Here is a 26,449-nt window from a genome sequence, read left to right as displayed (position 1 = left end):
GCTTTGTGTAACCATATTTGGTTACATTGAACGGCTGTCACCATACCAAACTTGCCCTCGTATGATATGGGAAAGGTTTCTTTGTTCTTTGATTCAGGTTGAAGGAACTAAAAGAGCCAAGGGCAGACCTAAAATGACCTTAGGATAAGTTGTGAAAAAAGACATACATATATAACTTAGGTCTTGTATCAAGTATGAGCTCGAATAGAATTGATTGGAGGACAAAAATCCATGTATAGTAGCCGATCCCATTTTGTTGGATAAGGCTGAGCTGGTATTGTTGTTGTACAATACAGATGAAGCTATATAACAAGGCAAAGTTCTAACAAAGATGAGGGCAGTGTCACACTAGAATTATGCAACAACATAATAACATTGAGCAATTTACTTTATAGAGAAATGTTTTCTGTGGGGAAGTGTATCCCCTGCGCCCAAACACATGGGGTGAAATGACCATCTTGCCTCATGAAATGCGATAATGATTGTCCTACTGATGCCACCGTGCTCTCACCCATTGACACCTACACGTAAGCAACAGCCATGCTCCCCATAACGAACTCAGGTCCTTACTTTATTTCTATTGTTTCTAACTCTATTGCATATGTATTAAACAAAATGGGGTTACTCATGATTGCCATAATACTCAATTCAGGTAAGCTTTATTCCAACTACCTGTTGGGTCAAGTACATGGATATTATTCCCCCATTTCAAATTTCTCTCCTCTTAGGTTCCCTGTCCGGTCAAGTTCGTGGGTTCCTCTCATAGGGAGGGCGGAAATGACGACCTCACCCCACCCGGGTAGTGTGTTTGGGCGGGGGTGAGGTTGCCATTTCCGATCCCCTATTAAAGGAACCTACGAACCTGACCGGGCAGGAAACCTGAGAGGAGTTAAGTCTCCCCATTTCAATCCATTTTTAGGAATATATGACGATTATTAATTCTCATAATAACACCCCCCCCCCCCCTTCAAAATTGTTTGAGAAACCATGATAAGGGCTTTTTTTATGACAATATGAGCAAAACTACCTTACACATTGATCATGCCTCATCAGTCTGAGCAACAACTTGAATAAAACTTCAATCTCGTTGAACCATTCCAATAATCCAATCCAATGGAGTTAACCTACTAGTTCGGTGAGTCTTACAATATTAGCACTCTAGAGTCTAGAGTCACTGACTCAAGTGTGGGCATTTATTTTTAAGGTACAGTTTGGCTTAGTCACATTGTTGGAAAACAACAACGGGTTACCCGAATATGCTTCGGATTCAGATTGGGCATAAAATTTTTGGGTTCGAATTTAAGATCAAAATCCCATAACAAAACTTAATGGAAAAATGTTAGGTTCCCTTATAAATGCAAGCGGAGTTTCTTTTCCAGATAATAGATCTTTCTCACTTGAGCAATGATGAGAATTGAACCAAATCAAATCTTAAACCTTTGATTCAATGCAAATAAACAACATGAACTATCACCAATGCAAACTAGGGTTTCTCAAACCCAAACCACATCCCCAAATCTTAAAGAGAGAGAGAGAGAGAGCTAGAGGAGGGGACTTAAGTTTGGCTAGCACTATTGGCCATCCCCCCTCTTGGTTTGTTTCTATCAACCATTGGATCGATATGAAATCTACGTGGTGGCGTTTGAGCTGAGCACAATACGGTGACCACTCAACCCTAAATTGCAAACGGGCTCGATCCTTCTCTCTTTATATATTTCATGGGACCCACCAAACAGGATTGACGTGATGACTCTCCTCTTCTTTTTTTTTGTCCTTGTGCACTAAACAGTAAAATATGACATACAATGTAAAAATGGGATCAGGCTCCTCTCCAATGAGCATCAATTGCAATGGTTGGATGCGCACTGGGATGTGTTCTTGTGCACATCTAATCGGCCCAGCCGTTGGATGCTCACTAGGCACTTTCTGGGCATTCGTTGGGAAAGAGCCATATCTGGGCAGTGAGACCTACTCTACTCAAACCGATCCTTGGAAGTCGAACCGGTTCCACTTCCACACCCCTTGGTTGACGAAAGGCGTTGTTCCTTTGCACCGCCTTCCATTATTAAACCTTAATGGTTACCTTCTTCACATTACCCAGCTGCCAAACACTAAAGAAAGATAAAAGGGTAATTTCGTCCATAAAATAGTTTAATTTAATGTACTAAAATGCCCCTTAAATGTCTTCTTTTGGCCTTTTTGGTAAATCCATAAATGTCTACTGATGTTCATGTTCCATCGATTTATTCCGTACATGACACGTGTCGTATCAGGATTGTTCAGTTTTTTACAATTCAGGGAAATTCGTCTCTGGCGCGGTTATGCTCTGCATGCTGTGCGTAGTCCGTACTCTTCTAAGTTTCTACTTTTTCCTGGTAAAACCCAATGTTCCTTGCTCTACATCTGCATTTCTCTTTTGAAACTGATCTGCAGTGCACCCTTCATACTCTAGAGACCGAAGAAACCGGTATCTCTCTTGTGTTTGATCTGCTAAAGGTAAATCACTGTTGCCATTGGTCTGTGTGTGCTGTGTTTTTGTCCCTTTTTTGGTGTTTCTTTCATGGGTTGATTTTGAATGATAGCATTTTTGTGTGTGTTTTCATCTTTGTGAAGTTGTTCTTTTTAAACCTGTGAGTGTGGATTCACGTAATGCACTTGTTGATCCATTTCAGTAGTTTCTTAGTTGCAGTGTTTGTGGAATTTGGAGGGTTTTTTTAAATGTATTTTTCAGAAAACGCAACTGGGTATTGAGTGTTCGTTGTATGTGGTTTTCTCGTTCATTTTTGTTCAATGGAAATGGGTTTCCGATTTTTTTTTATTTATTATGAGTTTTGGGGTTATAAGCTTCTTTGCACTTGTGATGTTGGTGATGGAGTTTTCTTTTTGTTATGGGTTTCTCTGATTTTGGGTTCTTATGAGTGGGACTGAGGACAGGGGTGAGAAGAAATGAAGCTTCCCGAATCAAAATGGACATTACTTAGCGCTGTCTTCTGTTGTTTGTAATTTGGATTGTAATTTTTGGGTATTTCTTAGGTTCTGATTTTAACTCTAGAGTACTTAATCAGTTATTCGAGGGCTTGAGTCTTGACCGTGCCATGACCCTTCTTTGTTATTGTGAAGTTGCAGAATGGGGGGTGGAAGGAAGGGTGGAAGGAAAAGCCGGACACTTTCAATGAGTGAAGTAACTAAGTCTGGACAACCTAAGGCAAACTGCAGTGTATCTGCCCGGAATTTGAGGAAAGAAGACCTTAGTGCGGTGATATTTGGATGTAAGAACTACACCATTAATGAATGCCTTTCACAAAAGCTCTTCGGTTAGTTCTTCTTCTTGGTCTTGTACTAGCATTTCATACTTCTGATGTAGGTTTTTTGATCCTCTTATTTGTAAATTGATTTAAACTCAATGGTAGCCTTTTCTTTAGAATCACATAATTTTAACTCAAGGCTAATCCCTTAGAATTATGATCATATATTTATAGGGAAAAGTCACTATGCAGTGTTACTGTAAATATTTGCTTAGTTGCTTATTGGAGCAAAATCCTGGCCCCAAGTCTTCTTGATTGTCTATTTTTTGTCAGGGCTACCAATTCTACACTTCTCCTATGTGAAGAATATTGTGCCAGGCATGCCCCTGTTCTTATTCAACTATAGTGATCGAAGATTACATGGCATCTTTGAAGCTGCAAGCAATGGGAGGCAGAATATTAATCCACATGGGTGGACTGCGAATGAAAATGAGGAAACTGAATATCCGGCCCAGGTACAACATGTGGTTAATTGTCTTTTTTTTGTTTTTTTTATCATACTGTTGTTTCAAACTTTTATGATTGTTGGGAATGTAATGGGTTATTATTTTTAATGAGGAGCATCTAGTTTATAATGTTATGTCTCTTGCCATGCTAAGGTTCGCATCACAATCCGGATGCGGTGCCAGGCCCTGATGGAAAATCAATTTCGGCCAGTAATTGCCGACAATTACTACACCGATAATCACTTTTGGTTTGAGCTGGATCGTGCACAAACAAGTGAATTAATCTCATTGTTTGAAGCATCATCTGCTAGTGCTCATCCTCCTTTACCAAAGAAAGTGTGCACTAGTGAATCAATCTCATCATTACAAGCATCATCTGCTAGTGCTCATTCTGCCATGCAAAAGAAAGGGTTCACTTGGTGTGACGTGGTCAAAACTCTTGCAAACCCTGATAAGAGAAATAGAAATGATGATTCTGAGCCAACATGTAACCCCGTCAAGATGAATGGATATGATGATCCTTGGGCAGATGTTTCTGAGGCATATTTGGAGAACTTGGATCAGTCTGATCTTCTATCCAGAGAAGTTGTGGATAAAGAAGAGGAACCACTGATTTCATCACAGATTGGAGAGATTTTGACCAACTCATTTGATCATCTGTTTATGACAGACCCGGAAATGCAGGTTATGAGCTGCCCATTAAGTCTTTATATGAGTTTTCTGCCTTAATTCCCCTCCCCCCTTTTCTTTTGGGTGGTATTGTAGTCAGGTTTTCTATTGTTCTTGTATAGGTGGTTATAGCTGATCCTATGACCAGTGCCATGCCTTCTGGGGAGCAATCTTTTCAAGAAGAGCCGCTTGATTCAGAAGAGAACAGAGTGATCTTGGTTAAGTCATCCTGTCATAGGTCAGATCCAGATCAGGTAATGGAGGTTGACTTTGTCTTTAGTTCTTATAGAATTTATTTTATTTTTAGTGTCTTTTTTTCCCAGTACTTTTCTTTAATTTAATTATCATTTTATTCCATGCTCATGTTTCCTTATTTTTTTATATAGTCGGTCACAGCTGGTTCCTCTATTGTGAGTGAGATGCCCTCAGTGCAGAAGTGTTTTCAAGAGGAGCCACTGGTCTCAGCAGATGAGAAAGAAATTTCTGATTCTCCACCAGTCATAGCTCAGGTTATTGGTGTTACCAGTTTGTCTTGTAGTGCTTACTCTGCTATTTCATTCTGATTTATCTTCCTCTGTTTTCTGATTTATTTGTTGCTCTGTTTCTTACTCTGTTTATGCAGTTGATGGAAGAGGTTCAGAAGTTGCAGGCCTCTTCATGTGAACAACTAAAAAAGACGACTGCTTTGGAGAATAACCTGGTACTTCTCCTTGCCATATTCCATTGTTCATAGAACTTTTAATTTTTTGAGATTCAATCCATCAAGATTTGTTTGTTCAAATCGATTTCATGACTTATTTTTCATGCTGAGATGATGTTTTTCCATCCATGGTGACCTCAGGTGAACAAGTTTGAATCTGTGGGTTTAAGTGGGTTGTGTTTTGGTTGAGAGTTTGTAAAGACCCTACATTTAAAAGTCCCTAGAGGTTAACTTCTGTGAATAAAAAAATTTCTATCCTCCTATATAAATGCTTCTTGTTATTGGCTTATTGCATTGTTTGCATTCTAGTGATTTATATTAAAGCTCCATGCAATTTCTCCATTTGATGTTTATAATTGATTTATGTATTGGAATCTTAATTGACTAAGTAACCAAAGTTACTCTTAGAAATTTCTTTAGGGATGATGTTAAAGCTGCCAACCCAAGTAACCAACTACTTGAGAAAACTCATAGAAACAAGTTTATGCTTCATATCTCTTATCTGGTTGTTCTAATTGTGGCATTTATGTGGTGTCCAAAACTAAAAGTCAGAAATAATACTGATAAAACATTAATAATTATGTAGTATTTAGATTTACATTAAGGATTCTTTATTGTTTATAGCAAGCATCACAAACTTAATGCTATCTCATTGTAAAAACCAGAACAACTTTTCTTTTTCACCTTGAAGGTAAACACATTTTCATTTTAGCAATTAAATGACTTGTCTATGTTTCGTACTTCTGTATCTTGTGCTGGTGTCTGAGAAATCATGTGATTGACCAAGAATACTTAGGCACCGCAATTGGGCTGGTTTGGATTGGTTGAGCTAGGATGGTTGGGGAATTGGGCCCATCTCCAACCTGCCTGATTATTATATGGGCTGAAGGAGGATCAACCCAAATCCAGCCCATTTATAATTGTGCAGATTCGGGCTGTCCTGATTAAAAATGATTATATTCTATTTCTGTCTTTTTTTTTATAGATTAAGGAAATTTTTTTATCCATGATGAATTGTTGGCAGCCATAGAGGAAACCCCACCTATGTAATTCTATTTATATTTAAGATTAATTTGGTGGGTTTTGGCAGGCTCGAGTGGGTTTGGCTGGGCTGAGATGGGGGTGCAATAGCCTGTTGGGTTCGGGACCCTAAACCTGAACCTAGCAACCCATTTACTAATCAGGCTGGCAGGCTGAAAATTAACCCCCCCCCCAAAGACTACCTTATTGTTCTAGTTTGAAACCTCATCAATCTGGACCTTTCAATTCTATGGTAGAGGATGCTGGATAATGGTGCATCTCTTCATTTATCTGGTTCTGTTTTACAAATATAATTTCTATTTGAGTAAACTCAAGAGTAGGAACAGAAAAACCAGTCAGTCTTTCTTAGCAGAAGTCAGTATTTTGATCTGTTCCTCATACTATGTGCTATCAAATTTTAATTTATTTATCCATACTCCAAATGCCACTTATTACGAATATGGCTCTTTCATTTTATGGCATAGATTAAGAAGTTTTGCACTGATATATGTGTTAATACTTTGTAGTATGGGCAAATTATAGTAACAGATGCAGCAAGAGCAGCAGAATTCCATTTTTCATAATTTTAGATATCCTTGCATTAGGAACTGAGGTCTGAATGCTATATTCTAAACTCTTTGTCTTCCAAAACTGTGTTTTACATTACTTTTCAGGTGATTCTCAAAAGTATCTTAATCCTACATTTTGACTGAGCTTGAATGTTTTCTACATGCTTGCTTGTCAAGTTGGTGTTTGTGGTACTTCTTTGACTAAATTCACAGATTGGGGTTGAGGACCTGTTTTCATCTCTGATGACTCTTCATTGATAATCTTATCTGAAAAGTAATTCTTGCTGATCCTCACATATTGTGTATCTGATGTTATTGGTGTGTATTACTCTATTCACATTCTTCTTCAGCTTTCTTGATCGAAGAAATACTTATATATCTTGCATCTCAGTCTGAGTCACAGGTTCAAATTCAACAATTAAACAGCCGTCTGAAGAAGTTGGAGTCAATTTTGGATCCAACCCTCAAGCATATTGATGAAAGTGGTTGGGACTGGGCTCCTTGATAAGTCAAGGCATTGCCATAGATCCTTTTGAAACAGTGGTTGGCAGTATGATGAGTTGGGTAACATTGAAGGACAGACCAGCAAATGATGTTAATATTCTTAAGAGTTGTAGTAACACAGAATTTTAATATCAATGTAATAGATACTGATCATTTCAAGCTTTTGTAAATTAACTGGCGGGAGCCTCGTGCACTGGATATGCCCTTTTATAGTAGAGTAGATCCCTATGGTGGGATATATTCTCATTTTGTCTAATGGACACAAACATGAAACTGAAGTTAGTCAGTTGGGACTTGGAAGTTAGATATGGATAAACATGAAGTGATTAGGTTGTTTATGCTGGTTCGAGGGTTTGTTGGAAAGTAATATGGTGTTAAGCTTGGTAGTGTTTTTATTGTTATCATTAGCCAAAACGTTATTTGGACAGTCCACATAGGAAGGCTTTTCAGTGTGGTCAACCTGATCGTGCCCCATGTGGAAGGGTGACATGGCAATCGATCATTGGACAGATGAAGCATGGTATGGATTGGCCACATATCAAATTTCAAAGCCCAATTCAATCAATTGCACTTTGCCGGTATTGATGTTCACTTGCATTGTTGAAGCTTTGTTTTGGCCATGTGGTGGAATCTCACTGTTCGAAACTTGACATCTGAAAAAGAGACCTTTTGTCTACTTGGAAACAGAATTTAATTTGCCATGTGATTGAGGGACCTTCGGCCCTTCTTGTTCATCAAATTTTTGCATTGTATGGCTGTTATGTGTGGCAGATGTGTGGATGATTTTAGGTATGTCTGCCTAAGTAATCCGGGCAGGATATTGTCCCTTTTATTATTTTCTGGTTGTTTTGTGGACATTTTTCAAGGTTGTGGATGAGGTTGATAATTTCTTCTATTTCAACACCACCTACCATTTTCACATGAGTAATATATTTGTTAAACAGATTATAGCATTTCTTACATTGTAACTAATGATGGGGAAAAAGGTTTTGATGTTTCTTCCATTGCTAATATCTTTTCTCAGCATCTAGGATCTGTGTTTACTACTACTAACCCTTTAGATTCCTCTTTTGTTGAGAGTTTGTTTTAACCGGTTATTTTTTGTTGAGGATAATGAATTTTTCTTGACTATTGTCTCTAGCTTTTAGTATTGGTGCTCTTAAGGCATCTAGCCATGATAATATCCTTTCTTATCTTTTTGTTTTTTTTGTCAAAAATGTTGGAATAATGGTAAAAATGATGTTATGAGTTTTGTTCATAATTTTTTTGTAGAATACTTACCTTCCTTTTTGGTGTTAATCATAATCTACTCTCTGATTAAAAAATGTTGAGATTGTTAATGATTTTAGGCTCATTAGTCTCTGTATTGCTGCTTATAAAATAATTACTAAGATTTTAACCAATAGGCTTAAACATGTCCACAGTAGAATTCTCTCTACTTTCCAAGCTTCTTTTGTTCAGAGGAGGCAAATATCTAACAATATAATTGTCCATGAATTATTTGATTTTCTTAGGAGGCATAGAGGAAAACATGGTTGGATGCTCTTGAGTTGGACATGTCTAAAGCACATGATTGGTTAGAGTGGGCTTTTGCCAAAGTTGTTTTTGAAATTTAAAAGTATAGCTAACATTAGTGTGATTAGGTTTGCTGTCTTTTATCATCTTGTTCTAACTCTCATAAGCTATAAGGTAGTAGTTTTGGTATTTTTTGAATCATCTTGGGGCATCCAACATGGTTGTCCTATTAGCCCCTATCTCTTTATTATAGGTATGGAAGATCTATATCTAGATTCTAAAAGGCTTGCAAGGATTTAAATCTTTTTTAAGGGAATTAAAGTATAGAGGGATGCCCGGAAATTTCCCACTTGTTTGTGGATGACAATTTAATTATTTCTTAGGACATCTGAGAATGATGCTCGCTATATATATTCAATCAATCTTGCATCTATTCTAAGACTTGTCTAGCCAACAAATAAACTTTTCTAAGAGTGGGGTGATGTTTAGTAAAGGTGCATCGGCCGTAAATCGTGAAAAAGGTTTTTAATATTCTTGGGGTGCCTCCGATGGTTAAGGGTGTTGTCCATCTTGGAACTTTGGTTGTCTCTAAGAAAGGGAAAAGGCTGATTCAGGAGAATGTGCCTAGTAGGGTAAGTTTAAACTTGGTCTTGGGAAGGTTCCCCTTCCATCTCAGGGTTGGGAGAACTTTGTTGGTTAACTGAGTCTTAAAGTCGATGCCTTCCGTTTGGATGTATTGTTTCCACTTTCCTATTAGCGTTTGCCATACTTGGATTCAATTAGTGCTCGTTTCTACAAGGGTAGGACTGGTGATGCTAAGGGGTGGTCCATGGTTTATTGGGATTCTTTATGTACACCTAAGTTGTTGGATGGATTGGGCTTCAAGGATGCTATGTTGACAATATGGAGTCGCTTGTTAAGTTAGCTTGGAGGTTGTGAACTCAACCTGAAGATCGTTGGTTCAGGGTTTTAAAAGCTAGATATTTCTTTAATTCATGTATTCTATATCAAATTGCTATTATTCAAAAGGAAGGATCTTTGAACTGGAACAGTATAACCTAATTTTACCTTTAAAGGCTTTGTTTGTTTTGGCATAAAATTTTATTTGGAAAATTTTACATGGTAAATTTTACTTCATAAATAAAAATTTTCAATGTTTGTTTCTACTAGAAAACAAGCATCTGAAAACTATTACACATGTAAAATTTTATTAGTCAAATTTTTTTAAGTAAGAATTTTTAAGTAAAATTTTTCAGGTAAAATTTTTCGCTGAAACAAACAGTCTAATATTGAAAATTTTGGTCTATAGAAGGGTGTTTGATAATTCTTCTTTCCCAGTTTGGCAGGTCCCTTGGATGCCACCCTTAAGGATACCACCAAGCTGGTGGCTAATTACCCTAGTAAAGATGGGTTTGGTCTTTATTATCCTTCAAGATTGAATTCCCAAAAGCTTTTATTCTTAAAGGCAAAAGAAGCTTGTGAACCTAATCAAGGTTCACCAACATTCATGTAACATTATTAGGACCTTTAAAGATAGTTAAAAGTTACAAAAAGTCTAAGAAATGCCATTAGATGGCACTGTGGTGAAATAACACTTACAAATCTTTACCACTTTCCATATTTGTTTATGCAGAAAGTTTTCCTACACTATGGAGTAGGATTTAATCACCTATCTCGGATCATTAATACTCTCCCTTTATTGTATGAAGTCGATAAACCACCATCCCTTGTGTAATACCCTCTCAACACCATCTGCATGCCTCGGTCCTTGACCATGGCTGAAGGAAAACCATACCATTTGTTTAATGCTTTAACTTTAGGGAAAAAGATTTCTGTCCGAGAGTGTGGCCTACGCCAACACTCCCATGAGTCTATCTCTCTCCTCCCCCATATGAAAAGACACCTTTGCCCCCCTTGTTTTAAGGAGGAGAGAGATAGACACATGAGAATGCTGACGTAGACCACACTCCTGTATAGAAAACTGATTCTCTTAACTTTATCAGTGAAATGTGTGCTAGGTTTGCTATCAAATCTATCCAATGACATATAGCCAACTTTTCCATGTGGCAGTTGGTGCTAACTAAGGTATTGTTAAATGGGAGAAGAAGGTTTTTGGAGCAAGTATCATGCATACACTAATGAGGAGCGATACAACTATTTTATAGTTAGAGAACAGAGAGACTCATTTCATTTGAGAAAACAAACAAAGAGAGATGTTGATGTTGTTAGTGTATCCTCCACAATCGGTTCAAAGTTTCCTCTATATTTAATTGTCCGGTAGTAGTGGGTAATTTATATATATATATATATATATATATATATATATATATATATATATATATATATATATATATTTATTTAATTGTCCGATAGTAACGGTAGCTTGCTACTGACTCATCTCCTTTTATTAATATTTAATTGTTTGATCATCGTGGGGTCATTTGTATGTTTTTTTGGGGAAAATTTCAGGTATTTGTGAGGTTTGAAAATTTTCATGTAGAGGCCACATGTGCCATGTGTGTTACCTAATTTCTGCTGCGCCATTAGATGTGCACCACCATCCCGTCGGTACTGTAGAGGATCCTGGTCCCAAAAACACCTAGTCCATTAATTATAAACATTAAAATTATATTTTAATTGATCAAAATGTCCTCATCTTCTCCAAATCGTTTCCCCAAAACATGCAACTCAAAATTTTTCTTTTTTGGGTTTAAATCGTTTAAGGTTTGCTCTCTCTCTCTCTACCACTCACTCTTTTCTCTCTCTCTCTCTCTCTCTCTCTCTCTCTCTCTCTCTCTCTCTACTATGCTTTTGTTCATCTCTTTGAATGCCCAAATGAAATCAGAATTTACCAAAAAAACAAAAAAATGAAATCAGAAAACAATCTTGGATATTTGATTTGAAAAATAGGGAGTACAATATAGAAAAATTAGGAATTGATTTTCTTGTAAATGTATCTCTAAAAAAATGAAAAATGATAATTTTAAGTAAATATTATCCAAGAATAAATAGAAAAAAAATTAAACCTCAAAATTTTGTATTACAACGGAAGACATGGAAAGAAAATGATTATCAAAAGGTCCCCCTCAAAACCTACCAAAAAAAAAAGGGGTTTTTACAATTACCATCCCAAAATCTTTATTATCTACTATTACACCCCAAAAACTTTCAAACAATTGTTACCCACCCTCTGATGAATACTAATCACTAACTGACCCCCACCGTTACATTTTCGTAATGGTGGGGGTTAGTAGTGACAATGTGCCGTTGTCACAAATTTTTTAGGACCAAAATGCCCCTTTGGGGGGGTAATTGTAAAAAAAAAAAAAAAAAAAACCCCATCACCGTCCTTCTCCTCCTCCTTCTTCTTCCTCCTCTGCAACCCCAAAATGTGGCTGCCATCAAACCAAAATAAAAAACCTTGGATGGAATGAATCACGTCGCGAAGTCTCTCCACCTATAAAAGGATCATCAGTAAACATCTGATCCCACAAGCTTCTCTTGAAAAAATTTCGAATCGTAAACCCTAAATTTGTGATGAACATAAAAATCCTAAATTACCACTGTTTTGACTACTGCCTAAGAAGAAGAACATTTAAAATCCTCCCACCAATGAGCAAATCCTCCTTTTATTTATTTCCCCATGTATCCCTTTCTTTACTTTATGATTTCTTTGTGACGCCATGGATGGATGTACACTTGTACCGTGTTAATATCGTAAAAGAGAAGGAAAGGGTTTTCGTATTTTGTTTGTTTATTATCAATTTTTGCCTTTTGATTTCAATTTTACTTTTTCATGAATTATTTCCCCATTTTTAGGAAGGATAATAATCTATTCAACTTGAATCAGATACCCCACCAATGTGCCCCATTTAATCTTTCACTTTCTAAATTTGAAAGTTAGAAAAAATATGTAATTAGAAAGATACGATTATTCGATGAAAGATTCTAGGAATCGAGGAGTGAAGGAAGGGTGAAGGAAGCTTTTGTCATTCAAAGTAAAAAATGGATGATCGATGGATTTGGACTTTTGGAGCAATAGATATTCCTGTAATGGAGATATGGTGTGAAATAATTAAGGGGGGAAGATGAGACATGAAAGGGAACTTATTCTAAAATGTTGTTGGGTAGTGGATAATGCTTTCAGGTCTCCATTAATGGGTGCATCCAAAGACATTGAAAGGGACAGAGATGAGCGAGCTAGCATATATTATAGGATTCTGCTCCTCTCTCTTTTCTCCTCTTCATGCTAATAATAGCTGGATCCATTAACGAGGTGGGTGCTTAAATTTTGGTGCTATTTCTTAATTTTGATGTCTCTCAGACTATTAATGAGTGTTTCAGGCGACACAATAACCAAAAAGGGAAAACTGGGATGAATTTCACCAAAGAATATACAAGGAATCACTGCAAAATCAAACTCTTAAGCTTGCTTTGGAAAAACCCAGCTGAAGGAAAGGAGATTTATTCTACTCATATCCCCCTCACCAGAGAGAGAGAGAGAGAGAAAGAAGAGACTTTGTGGCGTGGTTTCATTCCATCCAAGGTTTTTGATTTTGGTTTGATGGCAGCCACATTTTGGGGTTGCAGAGGAGGAAGAAGAAGAAGGAGAAGGAGGAGGAGAAGGAGGAGGACGCTGATGGGCTTTTTTTGTTTTTTTGTTTTTGCAATTACCACCCTAAAAGGGTATTTTGGTTTTAAAAAATTTATGACAACGGCACATTATCACGACTAACCCCCATTGTTACGGAAATGTGATGATGGGGTCAATTAGTGATTAATATTCATCAGAGGGGGGTAATAGTTGTTTGAAAATTTTTGGCTGGGTAATAGTAGATAGTAAAGATTTTGGGGTGGTAATTGTAAAAAACCCAAAAAACAAAAAAGAAAAGAAAGGTCCCTCTCAAACTTGAGGGTTCGACAGTACGGTTGGACGGGCTTTGTGGAGAACTTCGCTGGAAAGGCTTCAAAATGCATTACTTACGTCGTCTGTTGTCTTTCCACGCTCAACAATTCAACTTCGAATGTCAAACCTTCTCGACAGCATCAGTCAACAGTGATTGTCTCTCTCAGACATGGAGATATATATAAGCTTTACTTCGAGATTCTAGATTATAGTCTACCATATTTTCTCTAGGGTTTCTGTTGCACTTAGAGATTTTCTCTCGTTTTGTCGTAAGAATCTAAGAAGAAGGATGGACAAAGATAAGGAAGAATTTCTGAAGGAGTTTGGTGAAGATTATGGATATCCGAATGCTCAGAAGAATATTGACGAAATCAGATCTTCAGAGTTCAAGAGATTAGATGGTTTGATTGTTTTTAATTTACGGAGATTCATCTCATTTGTCTGTGTAATTTTCAGAAACTTGAAACTTGTGAATTGATTAGTTCTAACTATTACTCTGACTGGAAATTATAGGTGTTGTGTACTTGGATCATGCTGGAGCAACTTTATATTCTGAGTTACAGATGGAAGCTATTTTCAAAGACCTCACCTCTAAAACTTTTGGGAATCCTCGTATCCATTTGAATTTGTTTAATCTTTTATTCCTTTTGCTTTATTATTTTTGCGTGGTCAGAAGTATGTTTAATCAGCTGATTTGTGTTTGTTTATGCCCTTATGGTTGAAATACTCTGAATTTATCTCAATGTTTGATTAACTTTTCTGTGGATATTGTTTTGAAAATACATTGATTCTTTTGTTACATTTCATCTGATATGATTCGCCAATTAGGACAATTTGGTTTCGATGCTGTTTTCTTGTGAAGTGAAAAATAAGGTGAAATATTATTGTCAGAACGGTATGCTACTTTTCCAAACCTTACAAGGCATCAATTCTGCCATGTGGACAGGTGATTTATTCTGGCCATTGGCTAGAGAGGCCATGATCTAGATTAGCTGTATCGAATTTCAGATTCTAATTCAATGAAATACACCCCCATTGGCATGCATTCCCTATATGTCCATGCATATGTAGTTTATGTACCAGTACTGTACTGTCTCCCAACTTTGAGCAAGAATAAACAGTTTAGATAGGAAATACCATGAAAATTGACAGCTCAGATGTATCTTATGACTTCCAGAAATGTCACATACGCTTGTGACACTAATAACTAAGCTATTATTATTATTTTTTTTATCTTATTGAGTTTTGAAAATTTCAGTTGTATTTTCTTGAATTTTAGAGACGAACATTTTTTTCCTATTAGATATTCAGAAACCGGATATTATGAATGCTTAACATAATTTTTACTTGGGAGTGCTTTGCTGGTGTCAGTTGGGAAGTCAACATTTTTTTTTTCTTCTCTAGTATTTAATTGGTTTAATGACCTTCTCAATTTTTCTTCTTTAATTCATGACAAACTTAGATAGCCAAAGTGATTCTAGCTTGGCCAGTACTGAAGTCGTAAGAGCGGCTCGCCAACAGGTGATTTGATGCTATTATCTTTATTATTCTTTTGCATGGCTTTGCTGAGGGGGTTATATTGTTTCCAGGTCCTTGACTACTTCAATGCATCCCCTGGGGACTACAAATGCATTTTCACCTCTGGAACAACAGCCGCACTAAAGCTGGTTGGGGAGGCTTTCCCTTGGAGTAGAGAAAGCAGTTTCATGTACACAATCGAGAACCACAACAGTGTCCTTGGAATCAAAGAGTATCCTATCAACATTATTCACTTCTTTTCAATCAAGGCATTGCACAAAATACATATACCATGCATGCATGATAATATTCATGATATTACCATATATCTGCTCGTCTAATTGTTATTGCAATTGGTGGACCACAATACCACATCTAAGAGCTAGTGTAGCCGAAAATTTTGAGATTGGATGGTTCTTATTGCATGCTTGGATGGATGGAATTTGGCATTAACCATTAAGAACATTGGAATTTACTGGAGGGTTATGATCAGGGAATTCCTTAGAGTGGAGGCTGCCCTTTCTGAGGAATTCTGCTAAAGAGCCTGTCAAAGGGGGGTTGCTGTGAGCCCGTGCCTAGGACTGATGTGGTGATTGACCATTTCACCAAATTAGATTTTTGAACTGTGGACTATTACCTCTTCAAGGGTTTACTCATTAGATTTTCTGTCCATAATAATGAAATGGCACGAAAATGCTGATGAAATCACTTAAGTAAGAGTTGTTCTAACTTCTGAAAATGAGGGGGTGGATAGGGGAGCGTCCACTGCCTCTCTTACCTTTAATTTTTTTTTTTTTTGGGGGGGGGGGGGAGGAAGTGGGAATTGTAGAAAGAAATCTGGTCAACTAATGTTAATTTTACAGTGGGTGTGATGCAATTTTATGTGTAAACATCCATGAAGACTACATTATGTACTTTTTCGATTTATTCCTCCAATAGCAAGAAATACTTATCTGTAGAGAATCTAGACATTTATCATCACAGTGGGTGCGATACCTATGGTAGAAAGAAATCTGCTCAACTAATATTAATTTTATAGCGGGTGTGATGCAATTTTATGTGTAAACATTCATGATGACTACATTATGTACTTTTTCGATTTATTCCTCCAGTAGCAAGAAATACCTATCTGTAGAGATTCTAGACATTTATTATCACCCAAAAGTCCAAAACTGACTGATCAAAAGCATCTTCTGTTTTTTTTTTAAAAAAAAAATAAAAAAATAAGAAGCCATCAACTATTACTAGTTCCTGTTCGAAATGGTTCCTTTTTTACTTGAACGTCCATAATGAGACCATTTTTCAAAAATTTTCCCTTAATGTATTCATTCCCCTAATGTAATTGCATAATGACCTAAAAGTCCAAGCTGATGTAGAATCATCGTAAGCATGCAAGATGGTTGAGCAGTTAATACTGTGTGACCTAAAGGACTGACAGCTCGAATTTGGCATAACATGGAATAGACCAGTGGAGAACTAAAAGAAGTTCACTTGCCTCTGGGATTATTTTTCATTATGTCAAGTCCTAGTTGGTTTAGAACTAGAGATATTTGAGTCAGTTTTGGAGATGTTTTAAGTCTTTTATTGGTCAATTAAGTAGGCAGTTTGATTATTACTTGGTTTACTCTATTTCTAGTCATGTTGGGAGTCATATTTGGAGAGTTTATATATATCTATGTAACCAGCCATTGAGGTACCCGAATTTTATGATGAATAAAGCTTGGCTCGCTCTTGTTAAAGGTTATCGTGAGGGGGAGTGTCCCTGTAGTGGTCTTATGTTGAGTTGTAGTTCACTTATATTGCTTTTAGTTATTTACCTTCATTGTAATTAGACCTAGACTGTTAGTAGGTTTCCTACTAAGGGTAAATTACTTGAATATAATATAAGTGGTAAAGACCATGATAGACATATTCCGAGTCCTATCGTGGTCTAGGATTCTCCTTCTCTTCTTTTATTGTGTCCTACTAAGAGTAGATTACTTGAATATAATATAAAGAAGTGAGGGAAGGTTTCACCCCATTTTTGATACGCTTTCGTAAGAAGGCCTCCCAAATGTGGGACCGCCCCTCTGAGAAAGAGCAAGTGAGAATGTTGATTAAAAATCGCCAACCCCAGTATGCCCAATATCTGTTTGCCCAACCTCTTATGACATTCGAGGTACTCCTCGAGGCTGGACTGGTAAGGCTAGACCATGATAGACATATTTTGAGCCCAATCGTGGTCTAGGATTCTCGTTCTCTCTCTCTTTTGTGTCTTCTCTCGCTTTTCTCTTCTTGTTTCTCTGCTGCTACTGCTCCAGTGTGTTCTGTGAGATGCAGTGCATCCTTGGTGAGATGCTAAGGTAGGGCTGCTGGGATTTCAGTCTAGTTTCAGGTGAGTTGTTCATCTATCTTTCTTCCATTCTTTTTCATCTTATCCACCATCAAATGAGGTTCGTAATTTTAAGTTTCTATTCTGTTATTGTACATAGCCTACTTGCTGGAATTTCAGTGTTTTAAATGTTTCCATATATGATTCGAAATCTGATTTCATATTTGGTAATCGGATAGTATTCTAAACACCCCCATGGTTTCAAAATTTGATTTTTTGTGCTGATTTCTTAGAGTCCTACTTCAAGTTGGATTTCTAGTTCCACTCTATTTTAAAGATCAGATTTGGTTTTCTGTTTCAGATTAGTATTCTTATATTATTTCTGAAATCTATTGAGGTTTTAATAATCTTTAATTGCTGGTTTGAACCCCATACAATCTGCCATTTATAATTGATAAGTCACTTCTCAAATTCTGTTTAAAGAATCCTATTCTTAGTAGGATACCCTTAGAACTCCAGATCTGACCATGGGATCAGGCTCATATTTTGAGGAGTTATTTTTGGCCATACCTTTGATCTTCGACCAGAATTTTAAGTCCATCCGAGTTTCTGGTTCTTAGCTATCAAATTTATCTTATAATCTGGTTTTAAACCTGCTAGTTTCAACTGAGTTTCTAAACCTAATCTCTTAGGTCTCTAGAAACCCATCATTTAGTCTGCAGTAATCTCATGGATCTGATCCTTTTATCTTGATAGGTCAACATAGATGTTAGCTGAGATTCTCCTGACTTGTTGGGCTGTTCCTCTTTCCTCTTACTTTCATTTTTCAACTTTCTTTTTATTTTCCATCTTTCATTTGTCATTTTCCATTTCTCATCTCATTTCCCAAATATTTTTTATTTATTTTTTGTTTTGTTTAGGCCTCAATTTTCCCTAATTTGTTCAGTTTGGATCCATGTAGCCGACCATTAAGTTGGGATAAGGCTGAGTTTTTTGTTGTTGTTGTAGGTCAACATAGATGTTAAGTGCAAATTGTTCCATGGCTTGGGTGGTATGATGAAGGGATGGATGTGGAAACTGTGTTGGTGGGTTAAACATTTCAATAATATAAGTGTATACTTAATGCTTTTGATGAACAGCTTCAATTCTGTGACATTTTTGTCGTGTTTACCTTTTTCCCGTTTATGATAAAACTGAATAAATTTGTTTTTGATGGAAGGATAGGCAATGTTTCCAATACAAATTGGTTCCGTAGAGCACTACATGTTGAGTTTCTCTTTTTCTTTTCTGTAATAGTTGTCAAGGCGTCGCCTAGGCGTCCAGGTGCCTTGCCCACCTTGGTTGCCTTGCGTCTAGGCCCCCTTCAACACCTTGGGTTGCCTAGTCACTTTGACAACTCTGTTTTCTGTTAATGTTAATGGTTCAGAGCCCGTTTTCATACTTAAAAGTTCTAGATATGCGCTTGATCAAGGAGCTGTAGCTTTTGCAGTAGATGTTGAAGAAGATCAGCATAAGAATGGAGTATTGAGGAAAGATGGATCCACTATTAAGGTAGCACAGTACCCTGTGCAAAGAAGAAATGCAGGCAGATTACAGGATGAATCACCTGGAGGAAACTCCTCTGGTATACACTTGAGCTTTTTTTGTGAAGTTGATAAGAATGGGCTTTCCAAATTATTTGAATTCTTAGAGGCTTCGTATGGTTGCAAGTGAAGGGAAGGGAAGTGAAATTAGTTTGAAAATGAAAATGTAAACTTCTGCAATCATGATTTTGTACGTAAGCTCCATGTGTATGTTCTTTGGAGCTAGAACCCATCAATAGAATGAAATGATATAATGGTGAGCCTAGAGCGACGTACATGACTCTTCAGTGTCTATGCCCTTCTCTTCTTCACTCAATGTAAGCCTTGATTGAAATCAACTTATGACAACATCTTGACAGAACCTATATTTTTTCTTTATTTGATGAATTCCTCTTTGAATCGATTTCATTCAACGTTTGTTTGATTCAAAGAACTGCGCTTAGGCCCCCCGCTCATGAAACGGCTCTGCTGCAATGGATGGCAGAGGGTCCGTAGTACCTGAAGCACTGGAGTAATCCAGTAGCTGGGAAGGGGCCTAGAACTCTAGAAGTGCCTACTACTACACCATACACTTGGCTCTACACATTTACAGAGCTAACCCCTGTCCAGTGCCTGGCAGAGCTAAGGGGGGGGGGGTTCAATCCTTACTCCTTAACTTAAATTCTTACCAAATCTGGTAAAATAAAAATTTAAAATGGAATCTTTATTTTCATTTTCAAATCTGAGTTCTTTGGTTGCAAAATAAAGTAGAGTTTAGTAGCCATATTTGGAATATTTTGAAGTTAGTTACACGATCATTGTTTGTAATATTACAAATGTTTCCATTTAGTTTTGTTTTAATTTCATGTCCCTAACAACCATCCTTAATATGATACTGATATTAACACTGATATGCGCATATATGTAGTAAAAGACTGTACGTTGAGTCTGAAGATCATTTCTTGGAATTCAATAACCTAGAAGTTGTTGCTTGGAAAAGTCAGTAGGAAATAAGTTACAAAATAGGGAGCTCGCCTGCTGCAGTCTAAAAGCCTACGTGCTTCAATATTTGAACAATAATTACTTTTTCTTATTAATATTTGGATTGTTTACTAATTACCATGGAAGTTATTTTGTCCTTTTAGTGGCTACTTCTCATAGTTGTCAAGGCATCGCCCAAGCGTCCAGCTACCTTGTGTCCAGGCCCCGTCTAATGGCCTTGGGTTGCCTAGGTGCCGTGACAACTACAGTCGATCATTGAGCAATATGGTGTTTTTTTACTGACATTTGGTTACAACAAACCCATAAGTTTGAACTTAAATGTCCATAATAGGTTGTCAACTAGATCAGCATGATCTGGCATTTCTTGAGGACAAGAATATTGATATGGTCATATGGGAACAATTTCACATTCAACATATGGATACTTAGGTTAGGTGGGTTCATTAATTTTCTTTCTTGAGAAAAGGTAGGATGCATAAAAGGATCTTACAATTATGAAATTTGTACACATCAATAGAAATATTACTATAATTCAAATAAGTTTATTTTAGTGATTTTAGCAAAGACAACAGAAGCCAAAACATTTGAATTTGCTCTTTAAGAATAGTAGAATAGTAGTGGTATTATTAGTAGGAGTTGCATATTGTTGTTGTTAGACTGTAATAAGGGTACTTTGGGTACTAGGTTATTATGTTGTAATGTGTTTTTCCTTTTTTACCTTTTACCTCCCTTTGCTATATTTTATTAGCATGGGGGGTAAGGATATAATTTCCCTTGATAGTTTAGTGAATCAATGTTGGGGAGAGAAATAAATTCTCTCCCACAATATTCTACCTCCATCTCTCTCTCTTCTTCATCTCCTCCAACCTTCTAATCTCATCTCCTCTCTTGCTCTCTTCTTCTCTTGCAACCTTTAGATTCCAACTTGGTATCAAACACCACAGTTTTGGTTTGAGAGTCGCGCTACAAGTTCTCCGCTTCGTTTCCTCTCTTTGGAACCCTAGGTTACAAAGGGGTTCCAAGGAAGAGGCCATTATGTGATAAGTGTGATGAATCATGAGATATGCTTGGATGAAGACTATAGAAGCACCAAAAGAAGGTCCCATGTGAAGATGTAGGTGTAGATGTTTGAAGCTTAAATCAACAAGAGCCAGCTTTTCTCAAGTTACTGTCAACTTTTTTCTTGAGCTTCTCTCTCTCTCTCTCTCTCACATCCGATACTTGTTGGAGCTGGGACAGGGCCCATTTTAATCTCCCAGGGGTCTGCTCCAATCCTCCTATGGTCTTGGGCCTCTCGGCTATTAAAGAAACGAGTTGTCGGAGCACAACTCATTTCTCCTCGGTTTGACAGGTACCACCAATACTATTTTTTGCTCGTTTTTTTTCTTAAAATGTTGTTAGTGATGCTTCCGGTTGCCTTGTGTTTGTGATCTATGTTGTTTGAATCTTTTGAGTTGTTATGAGATGATGTTACACCTTGAAGAGTGTATTTAAGTTGGATTGCTTTGTAGTGTGTTTATTCTTCTTGCTGCATTTTTTCCCCAAGTACTGGGAAGGGGTATTTGGGTAGAGTGGGTACTCTCCGGTTGATTTGGATATTAAACTAACTCTAAGTGTGTTCCTGCATCATGTCGGAAGTTAGCAGACCTATGAAAGCTTTGGCTAGTGGTTCGAGTGGCTCCCATCCTACTCAGATTACCTTTGAGAATGGCAACACCCAGATTTCCATTGTCAAGTGGACAACACCAACTACTTGGACTAGGCTCATTTTGTGAAGGTTTCCCTGCGAAGTAGGGAGAAGCTAGGGTACACTATAGGTTCCATTCAGGCTCCTAACTCCAGTGATCCAATGTATCAGAAATGGGAGACTAAGAACTCAACTGTTATGATTTGGCTGATTTTCTCTATGAAACTTGAGATCAGTAGGAGGTTCATGAGAAAGGAGACCGCCAAGGGTATTTGGGATAGTGTCTAAGACTTTTTGGGTGACTCGGCTAATGTTTACCAACTCCTCTAGAAGTTCATCACAATGAAGTAGAAACACACAGAATAGTTTCTGAATATTATAAAACTATTATTTGTCTCTGGGAGAAGTATGACCATTATAGGGACCTCCAACTATCCAATCCAGAGGATGAAGCAAAGGTATACCGAACTCTTGAGAAGGAGCATGTTTCCTAATCCTCCTTGGTGGTCTGAACTTGGAATATGAATCAATCCAGGTACAAATTTTGGGCTGGTCTCCTCTTTCCTCAGATGAAGTCCACAACTACGTGCAAAGTGAGGAGACCCGATGAGTGGCCATGGAAATTGTACCATCTCTTGAGCAGTTTGCTCTTACTTCTAGCTCCCATAGAGATTGGCGTGGTGGAGGAAGAGGCCAACGGCCACCTCTTGAGGATGACAAAGATAGACTCAAATTTGATCACTATGGGAAACATGGTTACACTAGCTGGGTGCTTAATGGCCATCCCCCTAGTATGCTTGGTGGTAGGAGAGGGGGAGCTAGAGCATACACCGTGATGGTTGAGAGTAAACCTATGGGGTATCCATCTGGACCACAGACATACCAAAATTCTCTCACGGGAGGATATTGCAGTATTTTGTAGGGTTATGTCACTAGTAGATAGCTTTTCTTCTATACCAGATTCTTCGGCTTCAGCCTTGCAGGTCTCTACATTTGCTCCTTCCACTACCTCTTCTTGGGTTATTGACTCTAGAGCCACTGATCATGCGACTGGTGTGTCTCAATATTATGATTCCTATTCTGTCTGCCCTAGTAAGGATAAGGTTAGGGTTGCTGATGGATTTCTTTCCTCTATTTCTGGTAAGGGTAGTGTCCATGTTACTTCTTCTATTCCCTTGATTTTGTTCTTCATGTTCCTATATTTGACACTAATCTCTTATCTAGAGCCACTTAACCAAATCCTTGAATTGTTATGTCACCTTTTTTTCCCTCTTATTGTCTTTTTCAGGTTTGATGATGAAGATGATTATTGGCGGTGGATATGAGGAGAAAGGGCTCTACCTTCTTAACCTAGGAAATTTTTTTCCCTACTGCTCACTCCTATGCATGCGGGTGTAGTGACAACAATTCTGTTGATTCTGTGATGCTTTGGCATCAACCATCCTTCTTTTGGTGTCATAAAAAACAGTTGCCATACTTGTTCTCTTCCCATGTATTTCTGTATGAACCATGTTTGTTGCTAAACATTGTTCTTCTTCTTATTCCTATCATGGTAATAGATTTACTGTTCCTTTTCATATTGTACATATTGATGTTTGGGAATCCATTCTCACGACTTCTTTATTCGGCTATTACTATTTTGTTTCATTTTTTGATGATTGTTCCTGCACCACCTGGAACTTTTTGATGAAATACAAGAGTGATGTCTACGATGCATTAAAAATTTCTAACAAATGATTTGTACTCAATTTGATACTAGAATTAAAATTGTTCGTTCTTATAAAAGGGGGGGGGGGGAGAGTACATGTATGGTGGACTCCAAATGTTTTTTACCGATAATGACACTATCCATCAGCTTGCTTATGTCGACACACCTCAACAGAATGGGGTAGCTGAGAGGAAAAATCACCATTTGTTGGAAGTCGCTAAGAGTTTTCTATTTGTCATGCATGTCCGTAAGGTTTTTGGGTCTGATGTCCTTCTTAGTTCTTACTATTGCCTTTTTAATCAACCGCATACCCACTAAACTCCTTGGTGCCAAATCCCCTTTGAAAATTCTGTCCCCTCAGGTTTTTGCTTTTTCTCTTCCCCCAAAGGTGTTTCAGTGTGTCTATGCTATGTTCATGTTCATAAGTCTACTTGGATTAAACTTGACCCTAAGGTCCTTAAATACCTTTTTCTTGGCTATTCACCCTCTACCAAAGGCTATTGGTGCTACCATCCCTTTTCTCGAAGGCGACTTCTCTCCAAAGATATCACCTATCAATCTGTGCCTTTCATTACTCCTCATTAGCATCTTGTTCAGAGTTAGAATAGCAGGAGTGAAAAGGCTGCTGATGCCACTTCTTTTCTTCCACCCTTCCCTATTCCATTTCTACTTGATGTGGAGAAATACAAAGAGGTGGATATTGTGTTATCATTCAGGGGATTTTGATAATGAGGATCACTAGTGTACAAAAGTAAGGGAAGGGAGACTTGCCAAGAGTACCCTTTGGATTCACATCTTGAGATCCACCTTCCTCAGTCAGGTAACTTTCCTTTCCCTCCTAAGTTAGATCTTTCCATTGCTATTCGAAAGGGAAAGAGAGCTTGCACTAATCCTATAGCCAAGTTTGTTCCTATGATGCTACCTCTCCTATAGGTGTTGCTTTTTCTGTTGCTCTTTCCTCCACTTACATTCCCAAAAATGTCACTAAGGCCATGTCTGACCTAGAGTGGAAGGAAGCAATGTTTGAGGAAATGATGGCACTTGTGAAGAACTGCTCTTTGAAGTTGGTTGATCTTCTCCGGGAGAGAGTGTCAGTTGGATGTAGACGGGTCTACAAAATCAAGCACCGATCAGATGGCATTGTTGAGAAATATAAAGCCATGTTGGTGGTTGTAGACAACTCTGAATATGAATGCTTGAGTGATTAGAATCGATCACCCAGGCCCTTTATTTATAGTAATCTGAAGTACATGTAATTGAAGAAAAACTCCTCAGTCCTAATCCTACTAGGAATTCCTAGTACAACTAGGAATCCTAGAGTAGCACTCGGCTGAGGAGGAAAATACAATAAAACAGTGGAAAATAAAAAATAAAAGAAAGAAAAAGAGTAATCCTAACACAACTAGGACTGCAATCCTAACACAAACACAACTAGGACTGCAATCCTAACACAAACACAACTAGGACTGCAATCCTAACACAACTAGGACTAGTTCCCCCAATCGGGTAACTAGCCTATCTCAACACTCCCCCTCAAGTTGGAGCATAAATGTCAACCATGCCCAACTTGACAAGAATAGGATGAAAAATCTTTCCACTTAAGCCTTTAGTAAACACATCAGCAAGCTGGTCAGAAGATTGCAGAAACGGAATACACACCAGCCCTCCTTCCAACTTTTCTTTAATAAAGTGTCTGTCAACCTCCACATGCTTAGTACGATCATGCTGAACCGGGTTGTGAGCAATACTAATAGCAGCCTTGTTGTCATAATACAACATCATGGGAAGAGGAACAGGAGTCCTGATATCTTGTAATAAACCTTTGAGCCACAACATTTCACAAATACCTTGTGCCATAGCACGAAACTCTGCTTCAGCTCTAGATCTTGCCACGACGATCTGCTTTTTATTGCCCCACGTAACAAGATTGCCGCCAACAAATGAGCAATAGCCAGAAATGGACTTTCTATCAGAGGAACCAGCCCAATCCGCATCAGTATATGCTTCGACACGAAGATGACCATTCGGAGACAAAAGAATTCCTTTACCCGGTGCTGATTTTAAATATCGAAGGATCCGGATAACAGCATCCATGTGAGAGGAGTGTGGATCATGCATGAACTGACTAACCATACTCACAGATACTACTATGTCAGGTCTTGTATGAGACAGATAGATGAGCTTACCAACCAATCTTTGATACCGACCTTTATCAACAGGAGTTCCCTCCTTTTCTTTAAGTCTTGTAGTAGCATCCATAGGTGTATCAGAAGGATGACACCCTAGCATTCCAGTCTCGGTCAATAAATCTAGGATGTACTTTCTTTGAGAAAGAAAGATGCTTTTAGAAGATCTAGCAACTTCTATCCCTAGAAAGTACTTTAGTTTTCCCAGATCTTTTATTTCAAATTCTCGCCCAAGATAAGTCTTCAATTGGGTGATTTCGTGGTTATCATTCCCGGTCACCACAATATCATCAACATAAACTATTAGGAGAGTTACCTTTTCACCATTTTTCTTGATAAACAAAGTATGATCAGCGTTGCTCTGCTTATAACCTGCAGAGACCATTGCCTTATGAAATCGTCTAAACCATGCACGAGGGGACTGTTTCAGTCCATATAAAGCATGCTTCAATTTACAAACTTTCCCGCCGGTCTTATCACAAGAGAATCCAGGTGGAATGTCCATGTACACTTCCTCGTCAAGTTCTCCATGGAGGAAGGCATTCTTCACATCTAATTGTTGTAACTCCCAGCCAAGATTCACTGCACAAGAAAGTAGCACTCTGACAGTGTTTAATTTCGCGACTGGTGCAAAAGTCTCCTGGTAATCGATCCCATAGGTCTGAGTAAATCCTTTTGCAACCAAACGTGCTTTGTATCGATCCACAGTGCCATCTACCTTCTGTTTCACCACAAACACCTACTTACATCCAACTGGTTTCTTTCCTGGAGGAAGAACCACAGGTTCCCATGTATTATTCTTTTTTAAGGCTTGCATTTCTTCCATCAGTGCTGCTTTACA

The 26,449-nt window shown here is 37.8% G+C and overlaps 2 protein-coding genes across 6 annotated transcripts in view; both read left to right on the top strand.

Annotated features, from left to right (window-relative positions):
- The first annotated feature begins 2,340 nt into the window (after positions 1-2,340).
- Positions 2,341-7,383, top strand: LOC122639428. Of its 2 annotated transcripts, none has more exons than XM_043832285.1 (8): positions 2,341-2,496; positions 3,127-3,314; positions 3,579-3,760; positions 3,905-4,435; positions 4,543-4,674; positions 4,807-4,929; positions 5,043-5,116; positions 7,101-7,383. In XM_043832285.1, the coding sequence occupies exons 2-8, from the start codon at positions 3,128-3,130 to the stop codon at positions 7,129-7,131; spliced, it is 1,260 nt and encodes a 419-aa protein (XP_043688220.1). In that variant the 5' UTR covers positions 2,341-2,496; position 3,127; the 3' UTR covers positions 7,132-7,383. The 2 variants fall into 2 exon arrangements, with proteins under 2 accessions (XP_043688220.1, XP_043688219.1); XM_043832284.1 differs by having other exon boundaries at positions 5,043-5,120.
- Positions 7,384-13,841: 6,458 nt separating this feature from the next.
- Positions 13,842-26,449, top strand: part of LOC122639954 (molybdenum cofactor sulfurase) — a 127,705-nt gene continuing 115,097 nt past the window's right edge. For 2 of the 4 annotated variants that reach the window (XM_043833015.1, XM_043833012.1), the window contains exons 1-5: positions 13,843-14,035; positions 14,148-14,246; positions 15,097-15,155; positions 15,224-15,384; positions 18,918-19,087. In XM_043833015.1, coding sequence (XP_043688950.1) covers positions 13,924-14,035; positions 14,148-14,246; positions 15,097-15,155; positions 15,224-15,384; positions 18,918-19,087 — 601 coding nt within the window. In that variant the 5' untranslated portion in view covers positions 13,843-13,923. Of the gene's footprint in view, positions 14,036-14,147; positions 14,247-15,096; positions 15,156-15,223; positions 15,385-18,917; positions 19,088-26,449 lie in introns of all 4 variants that reach the window. The other 2 variants (XM_043833014.1, XM_043833013.1) reach the window with 2 other exon arrangements.

The sequence above is a fragment of the Telopea speciosissima genome, chromosome 9 (assembly GCF_018873765.1).
Source record: "Telopea speciosissima isolate NSW1024214 ecotype Mountain lineage chromosome 9, Tspe_v1, whole genome shotgun sequence".
NCBI lineage: Eukaryota > Viridiplantae > Streptophyta > Magnoliopsida > Proteales > Proteaceae > Telopea > Telopea speciosissima.
This window is presented reverse-complemented; position numbering and strand designations above follow the sequence as displayed.